The 27,163-nt window shown below is 41.5% G+C and overlaps 1 protein-coding gene across 1 annotated transcript in view; it reads right to left on the reverse strand.

Moving 5' to 3' along the window:
- The window catches only part of FBLN5 (fibulin 5), a 46,826-nt gene that overhangs the window by 9,793 nt on the left and 9,870 nt on the right, over positions 1-27,163 (reverse strand). Inside the window, exons 5-6 of the mRNA XM_049828394.1 lie at positions 4,274-4,396; positions 895-1,011 (exon numbers count right to left, since the gene is read on the reverse strand). Of these exons, the coding sequence (XP_049684351.1) occupies positions 895-1,011; positions 4,274-4,396 (240 nt within the window). The remainder of the gene's footprint in view (positions 1-894; positions 1,012-4,273; positions 4,397-27,163) is intronic.

Here is a 27,163-nt window from a genome sequence, read left to right on the forward strand (position 1 = left end):
ATTCATTACTGTAAAGTATTTCAAAGAGATTAGCTGTACAGTCAGAATGATTTGTTCCGAAAAAATATAAGCAAGTCAGTATTCTTTATCAGGATTCAGGCTGATGCCTGGAAATAGCATGTTGGAAACATGACATGCGTGGAAATGAAGCATTTTGGGAATGTCTTCAATCAAAAAAATAACATGGAAGAGGGAGATGAAATATTTATGACAAATGCTTCTGTCTTTATCCTGCAATTTTAAAACCATTGAACTGATTTTGCCATAACAGACTGAACACAAAATGCAGCAGGATATTCCTGAGGAAGATAATGCAGTGGAGGAACAGTCCTCATGGAAACCTAGGGCTGAGACAAAAGCAATTTTTTTTTTCCTTTTAGGACATTAGTAGCTTCTGGACGTCATTAGCACAGACCATTTCCTGCAGCATGTGGGAAGATGCTCCTTGCTTACCTTGGGAGAGGCTTTATGAAGAGGTTGTGTTGACTTTCACAGAGGTAGCACATCACAGCAAAAGGTGGTTTAATGCTCAGGGCCCTAGTCTGGAACTTGGGAGACTCAGATCTAATTTACTGCTCTGACAGAGTTTTCCTGTCTCACATGGGTCACACAGCCTCCGATTTTAAAAGTAAATTCAGTGCCTAAAGTCTTGGTATTTCAGTGAATTGAGTAACTTGGGCCTCTGTGCATATTTCTCCTAATACACTGGTCATGTTGCACCTGTACCCCTCCGAGGTACTGTGAAACTACAGAAATATCTCAGGCTGACAAACCTATGAAGGTTTTCAAAAGCAGTGTTGGGAATGTTACTTGTATTCTAAAAACTAAACAAGTTTTAAGGGTGTTGCTGGGCTGGGACCAAAGGTTTCAATCATAGTATACCATACACAGTACCTTGGCATGATCTTCCGTCATCATTAAGCGTAAAGCCTGGGTTGCACGTACAGGAGTAGGAACCGGGCACATTGGCGCACAGTTGCTGGCAGTAGCCGTAGCGACATTCATCTATATCTATAGATGGGAAAGATGAAAAGTAGAGTGGTCTGCATTTTCACGTGCAGGTGCAAAGCAGCAAACACACTGAGTCAACAGTACCAATAACACAGAAATAACCCAGCATACTGGTTACAGATGTAACAGCCAAACTTCCAGGTGTTCAGACCCAGAGTTATAGTTAACATACATCTCTACCCAGAAGAATGTAGTAATGTGTTTTTACCCACAGCTGACATCTATCAGTATGTCCTGTGAACTGACTGTCTGTCATTGCTGTAATCTTCAGCTTAATGTGACCTCATCAGGAAGCCCAGAGTCAGTCCCTTTAAGCAGCTAACTGGAAGTATACCTGATAGCTGGCCTAGCCCATCAGCTCAAGCACAGCCAATGTTGTAGCAAAGTTTTGTCAGAATCAAGATAGAAACATTTTTTACCTCCACAAAGCTAGTCACTAGAAAAGAAATAAGTATTTCTTACTAAATACTTCTTTTTTTTAGAGAGGATATTCTTTAAAGACTTTTTTCCGAATAGTCACATTCACATTTTATATTAATTTTTAACTGACAAGTTATAGACTCTAAAATGTAAACAGTAAATTTAGTGCCAAAATCGAAGTTTGGGCTGAATTGCAGCATTAGCAATACATGCGACTCACTGTTATAAGCACAAGAAAATGCCCTAAGATATGTATGATGGCAAGTGCTAGAAGAATTTTGCCCCTGGACTAAAAACTGGAATGAAACACCTGGAGTAGCTGACCTTTCCAAGGCTCTACATTTCTTTTGGTATCAACTAGCTTTTGATTTATGGAGATTTTTATAAATGGCTACTCTCAAAGCTTTGAAGTTAAGTTTGTTCAGTAGAAAACCAAGTGTATTATCTCCAGTCAGTGTGCCAGGACCAAAGCAGGAAGGCACAGATTTTGGTAAAATGACACCCACCGGAGGTTCCAACACACGTGAAAATCAAAATGACGGTATTCTCCCTATGGTTCACATGTATGTGTGTATATATATATATATATCTATATATATATCTCTGCATGAATTCCAGCAGTTTATTATTTGTTAGCTGCTTCCTGTTTTAGTGTTAAATACTAAGAATGTGTTGGGAAACTGAATTCCTGAACAACTTGAACATTTACATGATGTGGTAATACCATAAAGACAACAATGCTGTGAATCTGCTGTATAAGTAGCTACATCCTGCACTTCAAGTTTATGTTGTTGGCCTCACTGGGACAGTTTTGCCATAGAAAGTCTCAGGAAACCATTCTGAAAATGTCAAAAGTCTTGGAAATACTCTCTCTGTGTAAAATAACAAGGACACTGACACTCAGTTTTACCCTTACTAGCTTTTATTTCCCACTGCATTCTAAATAGCAGGATAACCTAAAGGCCAGGGTCAGCTATGGTATGTACCCCAGCAGTAGGCTTGGCCCAGAGTGAGATGGGTTTTAAGTAAATTAATACCTCATTTCACTGACACAATTTTAAATACATGCTTTGGCTTTTGCAGAACTCTTATCTCAAGAGTGCTACATTTTGAGGATAAGGACTTTTACAGGGCTGCTTCTTGTGGGAGGGTCACGTGGATAGTGCTGTACTGGCTCCTGCTGTATAAACTTTACTGGGATAATTACAGCAGATAGAAGTGTAGCTCTTTGTAACTGTGGTTTACTACCAGTGTGCCAAAAAAGCCCATCTCTAAAACCCAACCCAGCTCCCTGGTTACGGTGAATGGTTTTTACTGCTTTATGCCAGCAAAAATCACTTCTCCAAGGCCAGTGGAAAGTACAGAAAACTGAGACTTTTTTGACACTTAGGGAAAAATATAGCAACTCTAAACACAATTTGCTTTTAGCTCTTTGCATTGCCTTATAATAATCTACCCCATGATTAATTTAAGTGTGCAAGACTGGGATGTTATTGCCTATTTTAAATAGCATAAGCAGATACTCGAATCAATTCAGCAACGCAGCCATTTCAGTTCTCTGGTATATCCATCAAGCAGTAAAGTACTTTAGATCCATGTCCAAATACTGAATGCTGCACACAACCCTTTCATTTGGGCTGTACCTGGGAGAAGAAAATGGGTGACAAAACAGGTGATGCAGAGCAGAATCTCCCTCCCTGCTCTCCTCATCCCCACCCCGTCACGTACACGTGTACAACACCCAGCACAAGCTTTTTTCCCCTAGAAGAATTATCAGAGATTAAGGAGCAGGGGGCTTGGAGACTTCATATCCCAGGGGAACTACAAGACAGTGACTCCCCAAAGCAGCTATGGCTGCACAGAGCCCAGCTTGGATGAGGCTCAGCTCTGTCCCTGCCAGGTGAGTTACACAGCAGCTGTTTGCAGTAGTTAGGAAAACAGCCGTGAGTCAGTCCTTCGCTGGAATTGGTACTTGGGAGGAGAAAGTTGGAAAATAACTGGAGAGGCTCCAGGGATGAATGGGCAGGGAAAGCCCATTCTCCTTCCAGCAGAGATGTTGTGACAGGACGGTCCAGCTCTGCAGAGCTGGCAAGCAAAGAGCCTGCACTGAGGGGAAAAAAATAATAATAAGCAAACTAAAAAAAAAAAAAAAAAAAAAAGTTTTCTCCTATCTCCTAGGTCCTACCTCTGTACCTAAAATTAACATCTACTTCATCATCCCATGGGCATGTCAAGTGAGGGGAATGGGCTGGAGGAGAGGGGAGCTGGAAGGTTTTTCCATGCTGTTTGTTGAGGGGTGGTTTTTTTCAACAGGGCTGAGCTAAAAGGACGAACAGGACATTGCAGCAAGGAAAATAACAAAATTGAAATAAAACTGCTTGGAAGACACCAAACCAGCACCCAGTTCAGAGATAATGTTTTTCTCACCCCCAAGCAAAAGGGTTGGTTAAATCTAGGGATTTGCTCCCTGTTTCTTGGTATCAAATACTGATCCCTTTGGGTCCACACTGCCACATTGTGGAAAGGACAGGTCTATTTGGGAATAAGTCTTTTTGTATACATGCTTGTGGTTGACCTTATATGAAAGGGAATCCTTCAGACTGGGAATATGAAAATCCCACATGTTACATGGATAGTCATATGGTATTTACATGTATATTTTTGTTCCATGAGGGAGTCTCTCTGCCAAGCATACCATTGGCATTTACAAAGATGAAAGACAGTTTCCATGTAGCTGAAGGTTTAACCATGTACTTGACAAAGATGCTCAGTGACATTGTTTCAGCTATTCACAGGTACACATACACAGATGCTCAAATACCATATCGCATGAGGTTTTTACCTAAACACTGGCCTTCTAACAGCCAGTAGCCTTCAGTGCAGGAACAGGTATAGCCCCCCTCAGTATTTATGCAGATCTGGGTGGGGTTACACTGGTGGGAATCTGAAGCGCATTCATCCACATCTGCAACACAGAAATACAGCAAGAAAATATTAGAAACGGCAACAACAAAAAATTGGTCACACTGTACAGGGACTTGCACTCACAATGTGTACACCAGCTCCATGCAAGGAACCAAAGTGTGGTGGAGTAGAGAGAATGACCATAACCTGAAGTAAAATTCGTGAAAATAAACGTCTGGGGACAGTGAGAAACTCAAGGTGCTCATCAGATCTCTCCTGCAGATGACCAGTGTTTCTCAGAGCTCCTCAGGAAAGGGATTGTGTTACCTTGAGCTTTTTACTACTTCCACATTTGCTTTGTCACTGAACTGGGATTTCCATGCTACAGGGCAGTGTTCAGCCCTAGGGAAAAGCTGCTGAAAGGGCTATATAACCCCACTGCCAAGTAAGAGATGAACGGGAGTTTGAGAGATGTACAAACACCACTCAGACATATAAAAAAAATTACTTCCTACCCCCACCAATGCAGATTATCTCACTGTAATTTTTCTGAGAGAAGGTTCAACTAAAATCAACCTTAACCTGACAATAAAAATGTATACTTCCCTGGAATCAATTTCCTGACAATAAAACTCTTTTCTTTTAATTTTTTTTTTACCATCTTTATTGTTTTTAATGTATTTGAGTTTTTATTACAACCCCTTAGGGTGTTTTGTTGGGTTTTTTTTGGTTTTGTTTTGGTTTTTTTTTTCAAAGGAGGTGAATAGCATTCCTACATTTATATAAGCCAGGACCCTGGAACCTGATTAAAAATGCCTTTCAGAGTCAGAAGTTCAATTTGAATCCCTCCTTGCTCAATCTCTTCCCTGATGTTTCTGGCATTGGGTTTGCCTCTAGATGTCAGAAATGGAAATATCAGAAGATAAGTTGTGTCATTTTTTCAGCCAACTCAGATTTCTATGTTTTATTTATTGATACCTAAACTATTTTTTATTCCAGCATACTGTGCACTGGCCTTTGCTGAAGTACTATGTCATCCAAGCAATGCTACTCTCTTGATCCTCCCTGATTCTTATTAACCCAGACTTTGTTGGGTCATGACTGAAAGTATCTCACAAATGCACTGGGCTGGAGCAGGCAGCAGAGGGCAGGAATTACATCTCAGTATCTGCGCCTGAGGCACCTACCACAGCCAGTTGGCCGTAAAATCCCAGCAGTCATGAAATAACTGATCCAATCTACCACAGCAGCATATCTAATGTGTTCAGATATATAAATAATTACACACATATTACATATATGGAGAGAGTCTAGAGTTCCTAATCTTGCCAACATCTGTACTGGAGCAATTGACGGTGAGTCAAAGCTGGTAAGATAACAAGAGTGGCACAGTTAGAGGTAAACAACTCTGTCGGAAATCAGTTCCCACGTATTTATTGGACAGATGAAGGTTGGCAAAATGGTGGGGGAAGTGGGAAAGGGGTAACAAGTCTGGACTATATAGGTAGATAGAGAAGTTGTTCAGTTAGTTCAGCTATTGCTTCTGCGATTGGGCTAAAAATTCTGGTTCCTTCCTTCATACAACATATCACACATAATTGGTAGTATTTGAACACAGATTTTATCTAACCATAAATTTAATAAGAATGACATTAATGTTTTGTAAATGAAAAAGCTTTCTATTTGTCATGTTTGCTTATTGTTTTAGGAGTGGAACCTTGGGATCTGGCCAATTCTGCTGTTTCTAGCCTACCCCAAGCTTAAAAAGGAGATTTTTCATTTTCCATGCTCCCTGCTTCCAGTGATAATAATAGGTGAAGCAAAGTGGAGACAAAATGAACATCAGGGTCTTACCACCACATATGGTAACAATCCTGTTTGAAGACTATAGATCCTCTACTCTTCTGTGGTGCATCTTTCTTGCAGGGGTACAACATGCATCCTTCAGCAAAAGCAAAGGCTAGCTACAGAATCAGTTTTGTTCCCGAGTCATCTTTGTAGCAGTTAAACGAGCAGCAAGCAGTACAATCACTCCAGAAAAGTAAGACATTGATCCTCCTTTCTTTGCTATCTATCGAGGACATTTCTTTGCTTACTCCCAGTCTTCAGCCTTTGTGGTGGTACTGGAGATGTATTTCCATTTGAATGCAAAATTTTTTACAATGGAGGCTACCTATGGAGTTCCTGCTGTCCCTAGAAAACCTGATCAACCTGAAGTTGTCTATGCAGAACACCTTGGCTCCCCGCATTTTACACTGACTTCATTAATGAAGTTTTATGCAACCAACAGGTATAAACAGCTTTACTGGTCACACCAAATCTTTTTGCTTGGGCCTGAGCACACACACACATTTCTATATTACATGTCCCCAGCTTTCTTTAAGATTGTCCCTTACCATGATGTGCCATTTAACTCTGACAGACCCCGCCAATGCAATCAAATCAATTATTTTTGGCAAGCAGCCTTTTTAGTTCAAACAGGTAGTATAATCCCAGCCTGTCTGCCAGGGGTTATTTACATTACATGGGCTCACTAAGTGAAAGCTGATATTTGCACACTAAGAAAATTGTCAGTGCAACGATTGGCTGAACATTAGGTATCCTCTTGAAGAGTATCAGAGCTGGGAGACAGAGGGTGCCTTGCCCAATCCATTTACACAGTGCAGCATACAGTGAGAACTGGTGTGGTTGACAAAGACAAAACTAGACATTTGACCCAGAAAGGAAAAAAAACCCCAAACACAAATTAATTCCACTGGGGAGAAAACTAGCCATAAAACTTTGAGAGATTGCCTATAATGGATTCACTAGACTTAAGTGCCAGCATAGAAACTATATCAAAACACTCCCAGGGCATTTTTGGTTGAGTGGAAAATTGCAGGTGGAAACAACCTGACAGCTAGTCAATAATGTGTAAATAATTTCTTATTCTGGTTGCACAGTTTATTTCTGCCCATTCAAACATAAATCTTATGTGGATTCATGCCCTGGAAGTATCACTTCAAAGCTCATTCATACCACCTCTGCCCTTGTGATGGGTCATACACAATACTAGAGTAAAACTGTGATGCTAAGTGTACATGATACTAAGTTGTCAGTGGTTTTGTAGGTTCAAAGCAGATAAGACAAAAAATAGTAAGGACTACTCAATACAAGGATAGCACATGTATCTACAAAGTCCCTGAAATGCAGTTTTCTGGAGCCTGGAAGTGTGCCTCTGACCCGGCATAACTTGTGTTGCAGTCTTCACCATGGAAAGAAATACCGCAATGAACTGTCTGAGCCACAAAGTCTAACCAGCTAGAGAGCAGAAGAGTTACTGAAGTGAAGCAAGCTAGCAAGAAACCCTGGAAACCCCACTGCCCCTTATTCAAGGTGTTAATAGACTGTGATATTTGATGATTTCAGCATCAGTACCATGAAAGTATCAGATGGTGTCACCCATCACTGATATCCAAGGATGGTTTTCATTATACTGAACCCGCTTTTAGTACCTTTCATCACCAAGATCCTTAGAAAGCATTACTTGCATCCTGAGAACAAGTCTAGGTTTTACTAATAGATAGTGTTATTGAATACCTCTTCTGTGATTTTGGCTAGATTACTCAGTATGTGGCTACAAGAAGAATTGCCGTGAGGTGAACTAGGAAGCAAATATGAACTAGATCTGTCCTCAGTGAAAACAGACTAAGGTACCTGGTAGTTACTATACAGGACAAGGAACCGACACAGCAGCAGTAACCATGCTGTAACTCATGTGCTCGAATTTACCCTGTGGGAACTCATCCTTGCTCTTCATCTTCTACAGCCCTGCTTCCTATCTGAAAAATGGGGATAACAAAATCTCTGTCGTAGTCCAGCCTCCCTCACTGTTTAGTATCTAAAACTATTCAGGGCAGGGCCTGTCCTCTTATATACAGAGCCAGTTCACAATTAGTCCATTTTTATTTGAAGACTTCCAATCCTAATACAAATCAAACTGTACTACAAAACCCTGTAATGTTCCAGTTGCTGATAAATATCAGTGCCCCTGGCTTTTAACGAGGAAATTCAAGACTACGGAATTAAAGGACTAACCTGTGACCACTGAACAAGACAGCAGCAAGAACAAGTCACAGACATTTCTGACTTGTAGTCCTTCATGTAGCCCAATACAACCTGTTCCTATTATATGAACGCTTAAAGATGCGCCTTTTTCAGAAATTTTGTGCAGCCTCTACATTGGCTAATGAGATCTAAAGTAAAAGATTAACCATCATTCTGAAAGCATTATGTTCTACTAGGAGACCTCAGAGGCATCAAAGGCTCTTTCAGCTAAACTCTATGCTACTCACAATGTTATTGTTCTACCCCAATGGTGCATTGAACTTCAAAGTTTTCAGTAGTTACTGAAAGAGAGAGAGAACTACTGACACCGTCAGTGGCAAATTGAAAGAGTTCTCTAGCTACCACACCTCTTCTTACCCTTACAGGCAGGACTGGGACTGTTGCTGGGAAATTACATATGAAAACAAGGGGATGTTAAAGACTGTCATACCTAATCATTTTGAATAAGTCCAAATTTTCCCAAGTGACTAGTGACTCTGAGTGATGCCTTGGAGGTTCCTGATTTTGAGAGAGCAGCTGTTCAGCACTTAAAACCACACTAAAGAACCAAAACAGGGCAGGACAGATCTCTGTTCAATAGTTCTCTTGCCAAGGAGTGCTTGGCCAACACTGGCCCTGGATGTCCCGGCTCTTGATTATGATGTTGTGTGCTATCAAATTAGCAGTCATCTGTATTCTCTCATCCATCCTTCCAGTTGTGTTCACATTACTGCTCCCACAGCTACTTCCAAGGGCAGAAGTTCAGGCAGAAGTCCAGAGTGAAATTAAAATTTGACCTGAAGTGGGAACAGTTCACTTTGTTACTTCCCAACTGAATACTGAGAGCAACCAGATGGCCCATCCAGACCACCCCTCTCTGCCTCCTAAGAAATACCACCTAGAACAAACACAGCCTCTTGGATTTAAAGATCTTTGGTTTACTGACTGAACGAGAGAATAGGTAGGCAGCATCTCCGTATACCTTTGTCAGGAATCCCTTGCTGCAAGAGTCTGAGCTTGAATGCTCCAAAATTAACCACATCCCTCTCTCTTAGCTCAGTGTGTCTGCCTTAAAAATTTATGGCTGTGGTGGTTTGGTCTAGCAGCCCTGGGGTGTGATGTTCTGTTTACTTGACATTTTGACAGAGGTGAGGTAGCTGGGGTAGTGGGGTTTCGTTTGGGGACTGGAAGGGTGGAGAAAGTGGTTTTTTATATTTCTGGCTGACTGGCTGCCTTTTGTGGGATGTGATGTGCTGATGATTTGTTTTTATTGGTACAGATTGTATTTTTAATGGATGGCAGGATGCCTGGTGACTGGATAGATATCATTTACAATGTAAAAATAAAGAAATGAACTAATTGTGTTTAGCATGCAAATTACTGTCTTTGTGTTTTATTACCTCTAAAAGCTAGCAGTAGTCTTCATGGATTCTTTAGAATTTAGCCACATCATAGAACAATGAATGAATTTTTTTAATTCATTGTCCATAAACTAAAAAAAAATGAAATAATTTAAAAGCTATGCATACAAAAAAATGGGGCAGCATATTAATATAATCAGAAAGAAAACCTAGATGTCAAACTGCAGCACACGACCACATTTCACCAGGGAGGCTAATCATTATCAGAAGACATAGTAATCTTTTATACTGATTCATGTCCACAACAAATGCAGGACTGAGGCCACTCTCACTTGTATCAGTAATATCACAAGAAATAGCAGCATAAAAAGAAAAACAACACTCTAATCCACTGAATTAAGACCAGACATATTCAATACTGCCCAAATGAAAGAGGCTGTAGCTAGGAGACCAGAAATCTCAAGAGAGAATCATAAATGTGGAATCATGCTGTGAGTGTCTACAGGATTCTGAGGATCTGGTTTTGGTCCACAGTTTTCCACATTTGGGATAAAATGCAGAGGATCACAAGCTAGTGGAGTTAAGAACTAAAAAGTGAACAGAACTCTTATATAAAAGTAATTTGCTAGGTATGATGGGCACATTTGAAAGTGAATTTCAAGGCAGACAAACGCAAGGACATATATCAAGAGTAAAAAATGTTGGTTGTGAAAATAACTCTGGGGTCATTAAAGTTAATCACTTGAACACGAACTTTTCCTGACACAGTGTTGCTGAAAGGACACACATAAACATGAGAACACTGAGTAGACACAGGAAATTGTTCTTACCACTGTATATTGCATTAGTAAAATAATTACTGAAATACATTTCTGGTATCAACACTTCGAAAAGCAATATTGCAGAGAGATCAGAAAATCTCCAAAGAGTAATTCCAAGTCAGGAAAATTTGCCTCAGAGCAAGATAATGCTCCATTTAATAATCTATTTAAGAAAAGGTTCAAGGTATATTTGCCTGCGATTTATAAACTTCTCCATGGAAACAAAGTTTTTAGCTGAAGGTGGTCCCTAAAGCCAGCAAAAGACAATGGGATGAAATTCAGTGTTTAGAAGACAAATTCAAAATAAAAATAAGGCACAAACTTTAGTAGTACTACCGATTAACCATCTGAAAAACATAGTAAAGCTCATGTTAGATCTTCCCTTACTTTAAGACCTTGTACCTGAGCTGTATTTCTCCTTTGAAATATGCTGTAGCAAAAAGCTCTGTGCTTGAAACCCCAATTGTTGGGTAAGGTTCTATGGCCTGTGCCACAAAAAATAGAGATTATGTGGTCAAAGTAGTGTCTTAAAGTCTTCACTGAATGATTTACCATCATTCAACATTTAGTTATTTTTATCTACATCCATAACCATCACAGCTGAGATTTTCTGCTTACTTTACACTTTTTTCATTTCCTAGGCTATTAGCAGATCTATCTTGGCCAGTGAAACTACTGAAAATGGGGATAGGAATTTGTAAAATTCTTCCAAGTGATTTCTCCTTTGCAAAGATTTAAATGTACGCATGCACAATTTTTCATCTTTTGTTTGCACTTTTATCAATAAATTTGATTTTTTAGTGAGAGATATTGTACCTCTAATGTTTGTAGTAACTGCAGAAAAAATATGGAAAACTTAGAAAATATTGATAACATTCTTAGGCTAGAAGATGTTGAGTCATCAGCCTAAAGATGCTGGGTATGCCAACCACCTTCCTTTCAGGACACATAGAATGATTGCACCTTTATGAAGCAAGATAAAGAGGAAGACCGCAAGTTGTTACCACAGACAATTTGCTGAATCAAAGAGCCCAGAGGGGACTAAACTGCAGGTTAGGGGAAGTGGACATGCAGGAAGTAGGAGATTGTTTGGCAACCTAAGTGACTTTAAGAGGCGGACAGCCAGGGCAGAAAGCCAGCAGACAAAAGAAGAAGGAGCAGACGTGCTTAGGAGCTGGAAGCACCTGCCCACTGGAAGGTGAGGCTCAAAAACTGTAAGCAAAGACACTGTTTGCCTTTCTTCTGCTCAAAAAACCAGGACTTTGTGCATAAACAAGACTTTATGCATTAAAGAACACAGAAGGAAAAAAAGTCCTAAGATCAACTCATCAGTTTAGAGACAATATCAGAGTCCTTCAGGAAAAGACCTTCTTAACAAAAAGCTACTTTTAAAAGAAAAGAAAAAGTTAAATAAATATATTGATGAATTTCATTTTGGTACTTATGAGCATATGGTTACATACTACATGACAGAGTAAATGCATGTGGAAAGCTTACCAAAGAAGCTCCATCCTAAGGAGATGATTTGTACCTGCCACTACAGGAACAAGGGAGACTACTGCCTTGTTAAGTCCATCTGCTGCTGTTGAAAGTGGTGGGATCTGTGACTACGCTTACCCCTCCGCAGGCATGGTCCATGCTCAGGCTGCTGTGACTGTTCTACTCCCGCCGTGAGAGCTGCTTTCCCTGCTGGCTAGCAAGGTGATAAAGCCCCTAGCAGAGAGCTATCATGGAAGGATGTGGACTTATCTCTGAGCTAGAAAGACGTTCTTGGAGACTTTGGTGATTAGAAGAGAAACTTTGCTTGGACTCTGTATTCAAGAGGGAAGCCAATGTGGACAGCAGATTTCCAAGATGATACGATTTTGGCAATGTGTGCTGTTTCGCAGATGGACTGTTACATTTTGTTCTATTTGGAACATATTTAGCATGCATGATTTCCTTTCTTAAGTAATGAATTCTGATAATCATGCCACAAATTTCTGTGGGTCACAGTAGTAGTTATGGCTGTGTTTCCTGCTTTTGATCAACCATTGACAAAAGTGGGTATGGTTTTGCCATCTTGATTATTTGAGAGCCATTAGCACCACAAGGTTCAGCACAGTAAAGTTGAAGATTAATTTGACAGTTGTGAGAGCACGGGTCTTGCAGATCAAAAAAAGTTTGCCATGGAAAGTCTTCTTCCCCATTCTACTAGGAGGTGTGGGTGATTTTGGGGCCCTACTTCTTTATTTTATTCTGTCTGTATTTTAGTCCCACTGTTGTACCATCACAACCCCAGGAGCTTACCCTGCTCTCGAGATACAAAGTTCTTGCAGAGAGGCTCAAGGCTGCGAGCTCGTTCCAGAATCTCTGTCTGTTCAAACACTGAAGCTCGTTCAGTCATTTATAACCCTCAGGGCTCCATTTTAAAATAATACAAAGATTGGATGTCTATTTTTTATAGGAATAATTGCAGGCCAGGACTAAACATCCGAGCTCAGTAACATGGGTATCAGTTCCAAGATTACTTGGAACAGAGTACTTTCCCCAAACTTCTCCTCCACTCCTTATTTGGACACTGAGAAATATTTTCCTCAGTAGTAGATTTTTACTCAGTGAAATCACATGTTTTCTCAAAACTTTTTTTTCTCAAGATAATTACATTTGATAAGAAAAGGGGAGAAATAACAATGCCACATTCCTAAAGTGCAGACTGAAGCCAGATTCAGACTGCTGCTGTGTGGGGTCATCGTTTTTTTCCAAGGACAACTGACCCTGCTGAGCTTGGACACAATCCAAGATCAATTCCCTAAACACCTGTTTAATTGCATATTTCACTGTCTGAGGACTGGCTGATGATTGCTGAATTCATTTTCTATCTTCATCCCATATGCATTATGTTATTGGTTGATTGCTAAACAAGGATTAAAGTCGGGGGTTTTTTCACATAGATGGTCAGCCTGGAAGTGGATACTTAATAGTGTGAGGCATTAATCTGTAATGCTGCTCCTTCTGCCTGGTATGAAAATTGCTCAACATGTGTCACAGGTTCTAGATCTCCTGCCAGCTCTCTGAGCCTTTCCTTAGCTAGCACACTTTTGACATTACTCAAAGATGATAAACAACATCTAAACTGTGAAAGGACTTTGCTCTCTGAGCACAGTTCTAGTCCTGCTTTTGTGATTGAGATTTATGGGACAGCCATGCAGATAAGTGCATAGCAAGAGGATAAAAGGGGCAGCAGCCTCCTCCCCTCTGCTCAGAACAGACCTGTGCATGGTTCACACACTTGGCATCACCTGCATGACCACAGCTCCTCACTCCCACTGATTCTCAGGGCTCCCTGTTGGTACAAGGTCACACCTGGTTGTGTGGACTATTCCCAGTGTCCCATGAGAGCTTTTGCACAAATGCATGGTCTGCATGTTAATTCTGGGATCAGAAATGAGACAAACTACTGATTTCAGTTAAGGGCTTTGCCTAAACATGGAAACTCCATGGGCTGGAGCATAACTGTACTCTCTGGATTCATCATTTCCTGTTGCAGGTTCTGCACAACTTATGAAATCCACGGTCAGTGCATGTGATTTGGGAATCTCAGTTATTTCCCCACTGCACTTACACTATTCCAAGTAGCTGTGGTACAAGAGTAACCCAAGTACCCTGCTGGAGTGGGGTAAAGATGTGTTAGCTTCCCACTGATGACACTGAACTTGCAGAATTAGGAGTTAACTAAGCAGTTGCTGCTCAACATAGTTTCATCTTCATCAGTAGGAAACATATTTTTCAGCTGAATAAATGGAACATTACTGTTGTACTACCCATTTCTCAAAATTACCTATTTTGTATGATCATATGCTACACCGAGGTCTGCTGGTAGGGTGGTGAGAGGAGCCAGTGAGAACTTACTGAGACTACTCTTCTCCCAGCTGCTGGGAGGTTACGGAAGTGACACTTTCTATTGCAACAAAAACAAAAAAGACGTGCAAACAGAACCAGGGAATGCACACTAAGAAATTAAAACATACTTCTAGCAAAAGGTCCTTACAGTCCTCCCTTTGCTGCATGATATGAAATAGTCTCATGCAAGAACCTCTAGAGAAGGCTTATAAAATTTCACAGGAGTAGAACCATTAGCACTGAAAAAGTGAATTTTCTATGGCTGAATTGTGTATTTTCTCTACAATTCTATGGGATAGTTTAAAAAGATCCTGTAAGAAGGAATATGTTAAAAATACAGGAGTTTAAAACACTATTTATAAAGCTTTTATACAAGTCTGTGAAATCCTATCAGCTTCTCCTCCAACGAATTCTTTCAAAGACTTTTGTGTTTGGGTACAGAGCATGAGAGAACTAAAAGAAGAGAACTGCTATTCCCACTTCTGCCCCCCAGGGAGCTTTGAGAATTCACTAGCACAAATAGTCCAGCCAGCTGATTTAGCCAATTGGTGGTCAGTTTACATTTCCTCTAATAAGTGAACTTCTTGACCGTACATTTTAACTGAGTCATTAAGAGCTCCTTTTCCAAGTGTTTTGGCAGGCTAAGGAGGTCTGAGACTGTGAATAGACCACAACAACTAGTAAAGGGGAGAACAGCCCTACTTTTAATACAGCAGAAGAAATTGATCCAAATGGATCCAGCAATTAAAGCCACAATGAAAACAAAGGAATGCAAATATCCACCTGCAGGATCTAACAGCAACTTTCATTGGAAGGGTTGCTTCTTCCATTAAAATGCAGCCACCTCGGATATGCGACATGACAAAAGCTTTAACCGTTGCTCAAGCATGTTGTGCAAACAATTGAAGGAGTGAAGTACTGGAGACCTGATAATACAAGAGAGTTTCTAGGTGTGCAGTATGTACATACCCCCAGAGAGAATTCAGTATGGATGCTCTAGTCACTCTCACAAGGTGCCTTGAAATCTTTAACATACATGAAAAAAGAGGCCCCCATGCATGTATATAAACAAGGGATCTCCATTATGTGGAACTGGTACAGTAATGTGAGATTCATCACTAACTAATCTCTCACAAAGCTTCAGCAATCATCACCAGCATCTCATTCAGGAATGGACTGGATTCAAAGCTGCTTCGCTTGAGCATGCAAGGAGGCTCCAGCCAGAAGTGGCATGGCTGTAGGTTGCTTCATGTCACTTGAACTGTGTGAGTCAAACACGCATGCAATGGAGACTACGCTGTCTTCCTCCAGGAATCTGGAGACTATGCTGTCTTCCTCCAGGAATCTAAGACCTTATTCCCTGAACCTAGGTGATAAAACCAGGGAAAAGAGCCTGGCTGCACCAACAGTGCTTGCAGAACATGTGTCTGGACATTGGGGCAGTTCTGTATTTGCTTTAGAGGCTCTGTATTGCTGACCAGTTATATGTGACTCCACACTCACATCACTAGTCTGTCCAGGTGCAGCCACAAGCTCTGGAGGCAGTGGGAATTAGAAGTCCTTCTTAGGAAGGGAGAGCTTCAGAACTCTGCCCATGGCAGCAATCCTTGCCAGCTGCTCTAGGAGCTGTCGTGATTGACTAAAAAGAGAGTGTTATGCTTGGCACTAAGGGCACTGGGGAGCTTATCAGGGGAGAAAATGATTTTTCATATTTCATCTGAGTTTCAAATCTGTCCATGTGTCAGCATGCTTTATAACAATCTCAAAAGCACCACAAAGCCAAGGTAATTCTTATATAAATGTTAGGGCCTTTTGGGCTCTTTTGTAAGCAAAGAATCGGTAGTGGATGAAAGCCAGTGGAGAAGAAAAATCTTTGAGAATTATCCTCTGCAAATACTGGCTTCCAGGCTCAGACAGCTGTGTCCTCATTACTGTTAATAGCAAAGAGCTATGCATGTTGGGCAACATTCGTCTTTGAGTGTATACATAGCAAGCCATCTATTTATTTATTTCTGTGGTGGTGTTCATTGGAAAATGCCTATAATCCCTGCTCAAATAACTGGCTTTAACTCAGATTTGGCATCCACTGTTTTATAATGATTGAGCCATATTCGCTTGCAATGTTCCAAAAATTGCCGCCAGCCAACTGGGTTGCAAACCTTCCTGGATAAATGAAAACTGTGTGGATATGGGAGGTTTACTTTGTTCCAATTAGTGTGTGATGTGGAAGTCTACTGGCAATTCTCCTGCTCTCCTTACTCTCAGTTCATGGCTCCCTGGAAAAAGAGGTGTTTCATCTCAAGGGGCTTTTTCCCTTCACCACCTCCTCCCCCACCATCGCCCTCTCTCTGTGTTTTAAACCCATTCAGCTACCTTTAATGCAAAAATTAAGACAGAAGCTTTCAAGCTTTGTGAAATCCTGAGATAACAAGCCCTCAAAGCACATGTGCTGAGCCTTTAGAAGCAGAAAGTTGTGTTTTGTTAAGCCCCAAGAACAGCCAGTTTTGAGCAGGACCACGACAGGTTCTGGATGGTCGTGAAACTCCCAGGCAGGACAAGATGTGAGGCTGAAACTGCACCAAAGAAAATTTATAATAAAAGCTAACTAACACTTGCAGGAGTCCTGGCCCCTGCCTGTCAATCAGTAAATCAGTTGAGATAAGGGCAGATCTTCTTCCCCGGTACTGATCCTGGTGTAAAACGAATGTGTTGATCTGGATGGTCTTGACTGAATTTGCATTCTGTGAAACTCAAGATTCACTTCACTGAAAAGCTGAGAATAAAATCCCTCACTTCTGGTTATTGCTTCTACTTCACTATATCAGCTTCCATCCAAAGATCTTACCGCACTTCAAAATCAATGCTAAAACTCAAAGTCTATGTGATAAAGAAATATCACTTACATTTTATGGGAGTCTTAGATAAATTAAAGGCTAGAACCAGTATCAGACACAGGCTCCTGCACTTCAGGCACTGCAGTCTCAGAACCATTGCACAAGCCATGCTGGAGCTGACCTCTGGAAGTCAGCCGGTGCAAGCCCCCACTGAAAGCAGGGGCAATTCAGTCAGGTTGCTCAGGGCCTTCCCCAGCTGAGGTTTGAATTTCTCCATGGACACGACCTTCAGCCACAAACTTTATGAACCTCCGTTCCAGTGTCTGACCACCTTCACAGTAATAACATTTCTCCTTTATCTAATAAGCATTTCCAATGTTGCAACTTTTGCCCGTTCCTGTCCATGTGCACCTCTGAGATGAATCTGGCTTCACCTTCACTACACGCTCACATTAGACAGTTGAAGACTGCAAGCAATACAATTCTCTCACCAGCCTCATCTTCCTAAGGCGGAGTAAACCCTCTTCTCTCAACTGGTCCATGTATGTTATGTGCTCCCACCCTCTAACCACCACAGTAGTCCTTTGCTGGATACCCTTCAGTATGCCCATGTCTTTCTTATGCCAGGGAAACAGTATGACTGGGAGAATTGGGTGCCTGTGAAGGCAACAGGAATCCACCGAACTCTCTCCTGGAGGTAGCTAAGAGAAAATACTCAGAATGCTTCTATCTACAGATTAGTTGTAAACCTTGCTATCAATCAATGCAGTTCATCACAGTGGCAATATTTTGTGAATCTCTGCTTAATTTACTAGAAACTACTGAGATGGGAGAACTATTTCATTGGATGCTGTACAAACACAGCTAGAACCAGGACTGCCCTACTCACACATACAGATCTGCACATTTTTGTCCCCAAAGCTTCATGGTAAGTCTACCTTCTTTGCACTAGGATTCAGAAATTGCTGACTAGCGCTAAAGGCCAAACATGTGGCCAGTCATATTACCAATGTCACAGGCAGTCCCATCAGCTCTCACAGTATCCATGAAAGCTCAGAAAGACACATGTTCACATTGAGCATTCCCAAGCTAAATGGTTCAATTCCAAGTAGCCTGGCCTGAAAAAACACGTTCTGTTTAGGTAATTAAAAGAAAAAAAAAACAAACCAACAAACCCCCAAGTAAATAAATAAACAAAAAAGGCAATGTTTCCAACCAGCAGGAACATTTAATGTCTGTGGTTATTCCTGGAGCGAACTGCTGCTCTTACTCTCCAGAAGGCACATCCCAGTGAATTTTCCATCATGTAGGCCTGCTCTAGTGAAAAGCTAAATGATATTTTTTCTTTTATCGTAGTTCTTTTCTTTATTAGCCCCTTATTACTTCAAGGTCTCTGGTCATACTCAGTCATGCAAGAGAGCAATCACATTTCAGAAGGCACAATCTCCAGCACAGAAGCACGCCTAGCAAATCCTTAGCATGATTAGCATTTTACCATCTGTAGTCTTTCTAATCATCTCCAGTCAATTACTGCAGACAGTGCTTAATTCAGCATTTCACATCCCTCCGCAGGTCAGAGGGAATGAACCACAGATGGATCATATATTTCTGAAATGCTTTCATGTCCCAAGCTTCTAGATGTCAGCTTGAAATTTTGGTGGAGCAGAGTGTGATGTTGTTTCGTATCTTGTGACAATATGCGTCCTTTATCAGCTTCAGAATGCACATGACCTGCTGGGCCATTAATGGATATACTGCAAATTGTCAGCTGCTAATTACATTTAGAGCTATTCTCCAATCTATGCTATAACTCTCTAGGCTCAAATCTACACTCAGGTTTTCAAAATTGCCTGGGAAACCTGGAGATAAAATTTTCACTTTTTTCAGTGTTGCAGTTTAACCAGCAGGTAGCTAAACACCACACAGCTGTTTGCTCACTTCCCCCCAGTGGGATGGGGGAGAGAATTGGAAAAAAGGTAAAAGTTGTGGGTTGAGATAAAGACTGTTTACTAGGACAGAAAAGGAAGGGAAAATAATAATAATGATAAAAGAACATACAAAACAAGTGATGCACAATGCAGTTGCTCACCATATACTGACTGATGCTCAGCCAGTCGCCAAGCAGCAGCCGCCACCCCCTGGGCAACTCCCCAGTTTTTTTCTCCAGCATGATGTCCCATGGTATGGAATACCCCTTTGGCCAGTTTGGGTCAGCTGTCCTGGCTGTGTCCCCTCCCACCTTCTTGTGCCCCTCCAGCCTTCTTGCTGACTGGGCAGTATGAGAAACTGAAAAGTCCTTGACTTAGTGTAAGCACTGCTCAGCAACAACTAAAACATCAGTGTGTTATCAACATTATTCTCATATTAAATCCAAAACACAGCACTATACCAGCTACTAGGAAGAAAATTAACTCTATCCCAGCCAAAACCAGGACATTCAATTAAAATCATAGGCAGTGTTGGAAGTCTTATGTATAACCCTGTAAAAAAAGTCTTATTCTCTCATGCCACTTTTCATCTATGACTAGTTAAACGTCTCGAAAATGTCAATGAGCCAAAGAGTCATGTTGCAAGCCAAAAAAACCCAAACAACCCAAAACCAAAAGAAAATCACTGATTTCACTGAGAATTTTGTCCCAAAATGAAATGTACTACCTGAATAACATAATACAGGTTTTACAAAACCTTATCTTCAAATAACACTGATTTAGCGGGGAAGAACACCTCCTCCCTAAAGCTGGTATGCTACAGTCTTCTAGGATGACTGCATGAAACCAACTGATAGCTGTCAATGCACAGTTCTGGGCTATTCCATCACAAAGTCAGCCCTGCTTTTAATTAACATAATTTCAGCCTGCTTCTGAATTAAAGCTCCAGATGCAGTGCTTAGTGATTTGCTGGCAACAAGTGTTGTATATATTGCTGCAGTCTGCCTCTGAAATACATGAGCATGATCCAAGGCTGCTCCAGCCTATGCCTGCTTTGGGATTCCCCACAGGGTTTGCAATAGCAGGAAATTAGCAGCGTGCTATAGCTTTCGGACCACATCTCCTCTCCTTGGCCTGGTTCCTGCTCCAAGAGTAAGGCGTGGCAGTCTGGCAAACTGACTCTGAACTGCTCCAGGATTCCTCCTTCGGAAAGGGGATGTCAGGCTACCTGTTTAAGCTATCTCAGCTTTGCATTGCTCCACCATAGTGACAATAACTGTTATTTAATGGGTGGAGGCTCTACCCATGCTATGAACTTTTCTCTGCAGCGTTAGATAAACCAATTTTCTTTTGTGCCTCTGTGCACACTGGAAGCTGGACATACACCAAAGGACTCAAAAGTACAGCAACTTAAAGATACCATACTTAAAAGATAACATCTATCCCACCCCCAACTTGTGCAAGACTCTTTCTTGCTAACAATTGTTCCAGGCACTTTTTAAATGTTTCTGCTGATATGTTTTGTACCATTCCTCTACTAAAACATACCTAGTGTCTTCTGCTGATACACTGCACTGTCATAAAGGGCTTTACTATGTTCAGTCAAAAAGTAATTTTCCTTCATTTCAGCAAATTACACCCTATTCAGGAATAATCATTCTTTTGTACCACCCACCATACACAACTTCTGCTTCTCTGACATTTACAGTTCATTGCTGTCATCTTACCCTAAGCTTTACAATATACTTTTAAAATCAGTCAGCCTCAATAATGTCCCCAATTTACTGTTGCTCTATACTGAGATTATCTACATTTATCTGGTAGTGAAGTACTTACACTTAATGCCAGTATGTTGGATCCATTCTCAGCAGAACATACTGAAGGTCTATTGCCTCTCTGTTCTGGGATGAGAAGTCTTAGTAACACTGTCAGAAACTGCCCTATGCTACACTGCTCTTGACATCACTGCCTTCTACTGTTCATCTTCCACCAGATGGCCATGTATTAGGTTATCTTTTTGTCTACTGCTGGGCTTCCAGTCCCTTAATTTCCTGACCACAACTGTAGCTTTTCTAGACCTCTGTATATTACTGTTTGTACTATCTTCCCATTCAGTATCACCTATAGGTATGTTGGGGTTGTACCACAAAACCAGTTAATGTCTTTGATCCAGCCAGCAATTTACCAGCTCAACAGCTAATTTACATAGGGGGCTGGCTGGAAAACAAGAATTTTACTTCACACACACAAAAAAATTAGAAAATGGAAACAAGCTTAAATATTGGAACAAAGCAGACATTAAAATTATTCTTTTCATGGAAAACCAAAACAAAACCCAAACCAAACAACACAGTTAGTGTCAGACCGAGCAGTAGATCATGGATTCATTCAGACCCTGCAAGTTTATGATGCTCTCTTCTCCCCCTCCTCCTAGGCTCTCCCTGTTTAGCTGAAGCATTTCTTGTTTTTTTAATGTCTGAATCCCTCATGAACACAAACAGATTTATTCTCACTGTAGTGGCATGTTATTGATGTAGAGCTAAACCATAGAAAAGCTAAGGAAATTTTCCAGAAGGACTTATCATAAGTTTGTATATACACACTTGCAGGTGCCCAAATGAAGACACCCTGACTTTCAGAAAGTGCTGAATGCCTCTGCCTGAAAACCTAGACCCCTCAAGGGTTTACAGCTGGTTGCTCAGATATTGAGATTCCTCAGAGAAGTAGTCAATTCGGAAAACAATATTGAACAAAGAGGTCTGAGGTCATACTGGCAGCCTGTGGCAGACTGCAGGCCAGATCAACGGGCATTTACATGCAAAACTTCCACTGAAAGGAACCTAACCAAGCTTTGGGGATCTGGGCCTTCATTTCAGCTGTCCTTTCACCTATATTACAGCCCAATCATCTGGACCATCCTTCTCCTCACACTGCAGCATGGTCTTATACCACAGGGAACCTGCAACCATGAGTTACGGTTGAAAAGAACTAAAAGCAGAAAGGGTTTTGCTGGTGTTAAAACTGAAGATAGACTTCAGCGCATCTTGTCATCCCCAACAGGCAGCATGTCCCAGCCAAGAGGCAGAACACTGAAACTACTCCCCTGAACTGGGCTAGTGAGGTGTAACTCCCATTCATCTTCTGGTAGGTTTATTTTCTTTGAAAAATCATCTCATCTCATTGAATGGGAAGCCAGTCAGTTGGCAGATGAAGGGGTCAGAGCCTGTTAAACTCTGCACAACATCAGGCAGCTCTTCCATTTCTGCGTGGCAGCTCTGTCATGGGTCTGGTGTCTTGGGGACAACACAAAGGAGCAATGCCAGCACTCTGCCTATAGACTCTGGCAAAACATATGGTCCATCTGGATGATTTATATTGGCAAAAGAGCCAATTAATATTTTCTATATATTTTGGCTTAACATCTTGATTGTGACATGTAACCATGGCCAATTTCAGGCTGGAGCCAAGCGAAAAGAAACAAAGCTGACCCAAAAAATATAAGGGAGAGGCCAAGAAAAACAGTGACTTTTAAGTCATTGAGAACACTGCCATCTCTAGGCACTGTGGGTGCTGCAAATATATCCAAAAATTAACATAGGCCTGAGCAGAGTGCTGGTGCTATGAAGGACACTGAAAATAAATAAGCCTTCCAGGTAAGGAGAAACACTATCATGTACTGAACTCTGCACGTTATGCCACAGGGTGGTAGAGAAGGTATCACTCATGCAGCCGTAGTCCTTGAGGGTCCCCGCAGAAAACTAGTCATGGACTGTCATCCACCACCAAAACAGACACCCATAAGAAAATGAGAGAACATGCCACAGAGCCAATGGATTGAGGAAGGGTACTCATGAAGTCTGTCAATCTTCTTAATTTTCTTTTAAGCCCTGTAATTGTCTAGTTGGCGGGACTGCCTCGCATGACAGCTATCCCACAAAGGAAAGCTCACAAAATCTGCTCCAGAGCAGACAGAGCTAATCGGTACATAGTGGCTTTAACTGATCTGGCACTGCTGAAATCCCTGGAAGTAAGACATAATAAAGGCAAGGCGGCCACAAAGCCCCACGTATCAAACTGCTGTTAGCAAACTGCTGTTAGCAGTGAAGACTAAGGCATCATTCAGAGATTAACAGCAGGGGTGAGAGCCCTGCCCTGGCCAGCACATGCCTGAGGATATGGCAGGCTGGGCATGATTACTGCTCCTCTGAAGTGAGTCAGATATAACCTCCTGCCAACTAGCTCTTGGTGACAACTGAAGTCTATGTATTATCTGGCTCAGAGCCCAGTGACCAATAACCCCCAGTTCAGAGACCGAGCTTAACCAAGGCCATTAAACCAACCAAAACCCAGAGTATCATTTAAACCTCTTTCCCTTGCATACCCTTTCCCTCTGCAGTCTACAAAGCACAAGGGAGATGGGATTCCTGGGTTCTCGCCTCCTTGTATACCAAAGTATACAATTCCAAGAAAGAGGGAAAACTGAAGCACATCATGAAACAGAGAGTTCACAGTCTAGAGAGATTTTAACCTTCCTGTGTCTGGACTGTGGCCTGCACATCTAACAAAACATGGACATTGTCCCTTCTGTGCTTACGATCCTCCTCTGCATGCAAACCAGTTACGTTTTGTAAGGTGACACTTTCTCACTCAGCTGTCCCCCTCCATATGCCACTGTGCTTCCCTCCTGGCTCCCAGCCTCAGTACAGAAGAAACCAGAAAACTTCTAATCACCCCAAATAACAGGTGAAGACACTTCCACAAACAGAATCAGTTTAGCTCAAGCTAAAGATGAAAGCAAATTCAAACGCTCCTGGTGGCCACAGTTTTTAACCGTAAAGTGATCTTCTGACCAGCTGTCTATTCTTCCCTCACGATGTCTAGGAAATCCTTATCATCGTATCAGGAGTCTGGCAGAAGGAAAATATGTTACCAAACTCCCTGACCTTGAGCTCAAGACAGATTAATGCAAACCTAATAAATTCATTGCAAGAACTTCTGCTCCAAGATCCTAAAATCTTCACCAAAGTCAGTTGGGACCGTAATCAGAGGTCTAAGAGTTTTTGGTCTCCAGTTGACTATCCAGCTATCTACCCATGACTGTAGTTCAGTCAGGTTCAGTTGTGGCTATACTGTAGTTGTGTTTATTTCATTTTCCCTTCTCACATCATCACACAAAAATACAGTCAGTCAGTGACACTTTAAAGGCACTGACCATGCAGAATGATGGACTTGCACTTACTGTTACACTTTGCCATATGCACGAGCCCGTTATTTTTCATTCCAGTACACAGAGATGCCAGTTTTCTTAATAACATGCCAGCCTTCTTGGCTTGCATGTTATATTTCTTGGTTCAGTTTTACTCATTTCTTTGTGAGTAGTAGAAGCTTCACAAATAAACGAACCACTCGCCTGTGCTTTAACCACCAGACCATACTCCTCCCACACTGCACTTAGTGAGGAATGAAAGAAGGAATAATCCAAGCCACAGAAGGCTCAGTTTACCCTGCTACAGACAGATACATACAGCAACCTTTTCTATCAAGCCAACTCCTCCACCACAAATGGATTAACTTCAGTGAAAAGCAGCATTTCCACCCTCATTCTCCTTGGTAAATTCTGCTGAGGGAGGATACATTTATTGGTGATCAAATTTCTGTAGGAATGACCCTACTGATGGACCCTACTGTAGGGTAGGGTACTGAATGTTGCCTTTCCTCAGCCCTGGCCCATCCTCCATGCTGGTGCAATGGTTTCCTGAGGGAGGAAGGAGCTGTGAGTGTTTTCAGATGTACCCTTTTACCCATTTTATGGTCAACTCGTGATTACCTTTATGAAGATTGTTGGGGTTGTGAATAGAACTGGCCATCAGATCAGATGCACTGAGGCTGGACCCAGAAGAATTATAGTTATGTTTGTCTGGAGCTGTAGAATGCGGGTTTATCCAATAGGACCTGTTCTCATGCAATCTTTCTTTTTTTTCCTAGTTAATTTGGACATGATCACAGTGCTGCCCTAACAGGGACCATACATAGCCTTCAGGAACTGGCCCTCTGGAATAGCAAAAGAGATTGTCTCACAGACCAAGAAGGAAAGGGAAAGACACAGAGCTGAACCAAATAGAGTTAAAAAAGGCAATGGCAGGAATGGATTCCATTTGGTTTTCCCTTACACAACCCCTTCCAGGGCATAATTTCCTTGCTACATTTCCCTCTTTTTCTTCCTCCTGTTTCTATATGCCCGGAGAGGTCACTAGAAAAGTCACTATTAGGAGGCACCCTGGCTTAGTGGCTAAGCCATTGGATAAGGAATTCTGGGTTCTATCCCCAGCACAGCCATAGGCCTACCACAAGACCTGGGCACCTCCTTTCAGTTCCCTGTATCTTCATTTCCCTCCCCTCTCCCCCGACACACACATCTGGTTCCTTTATTTTGCCTGAAAACTCATCTAGACATAGGCTGTTCTTAACGAGGTTGCACACAGGGCAGGTCAATACAGTTGCAGGCTTAGATGTGGGTTTTACGTATGCTTGCAATATAAAAGATAATGATCTAAAACCCATCTGTGCAAAGGTAATGTTTTGAAGAAAGGAGTTTCACTCCACGAATGTAGGACTGGGGACCTGGAGGTGGGGAATGCAGGAGGTCCTGGCAGTCTCTGAGAAATGAAGAAAGCTGTAGCAATGACCATTCCACAGATGAGGCCTTGAAGAACAATTCTCTCTTACACTTGAAAAGAGCATCTTTCCATTTCCCTCTGTTTTTGTGCTTCTTCCTTTTAGCTTTTGCTTTAAAAGTAAAGATTATGTCGTCTTTTTTTTTTTTTTTTTTAAATTAACTCCTCTGGCCTTTTGCCTTCTTTCTGTCTCTCGGTCATACTCCTCTTGCCTTATGCTTATGCCTTTCCTAATACCTACTTCTCTATCTTTGTGGTCTGCTTTCTCTGATCCTTCCATTCAACCTTCTTAGATGCCTTCCCACCCCCATCATCTCTTCACATTGTGCATGTGCATTAATGGGAAAGAAAGCAAAAATAAGACCCCACCCATTATAGTTCTTTCCACAATGCCCAGAAGGATCTGTCTTAGAGGCATGTTTTAAAGGTCATTGTAAATCAGGAAACAGCAAGGTGGAGTGAAGGGAAACTGGAAAGAGCTCTCAGCTTATGAACATATAATGCAAGAACATGGGCCTTCACTCCAGTTTAATCTTGCCAACAGTTACTAGACCAAGTTCCTTGAACAAAAAGTCATTATTATGACTAACCAGTCTGTATTTATAGAGAAGTAGCATTAGAAGACAAACAGTTCAAGCAGCGCTCTTGCGCTGGATGTTCTTTGCTTTTTCCTGTATGTGGTCTTTTATTTCAGCATTAATTGTGGTTATAAATCATTCCCAACCTGCTTTGGAATGAATTTACACAGACTTCATGCTGTTGAAGACATAGTACATTTATACATACAAGATATAAAGCATTCAGCAACTCCAGGGGTAAAAATACCATGTATCAGGAATCAAACCTACGGAAGATTTAAAAAGTAATTATCACTAAAATATTTCTCTGCTTCTTGCCACAAATGGCTACAGCTACTTCTGCACCATGCGGAGGACACTGGAGTGGGCAAAGTGGTCACTGACAGGTGTCTTTGAGAGGCGCTTCTGCCAGGAAAGGTTTTGTTTTCACAAAGGACGAGGTCTGGAGATAAAAGAGTCTTGTTAAGAGTGAGTGGTGAACAGGATGGGGAAAGAATGTGGACACCTAACCCCTGCCTATGACCATCCAGGCCAGAAAGGATGATGCCAAAAAAGCCTGAAAGGGAGAAGAATGACTTATATTTATTTTTTTGCTGTGTTGGAATATATCAGCCCCACGAGGGAGAATGTTATTTGAACCACCCGGGGTGCACATTCCTCTGAG

Source organism: Accipiter gentilis, chromosome 25 (assembly GCF_929443795.1).
Source record: "Accipiter gentilis chromosome 25, bAccGen1.1, whole genome shotgun sequence".
Taxonomy (NCBI): domain Eukaryota; kingdom Metazoa; phylum Chordata; class Aves; order Accipitriformes; family Accipitridae; genus Astur; species Astur gentilis.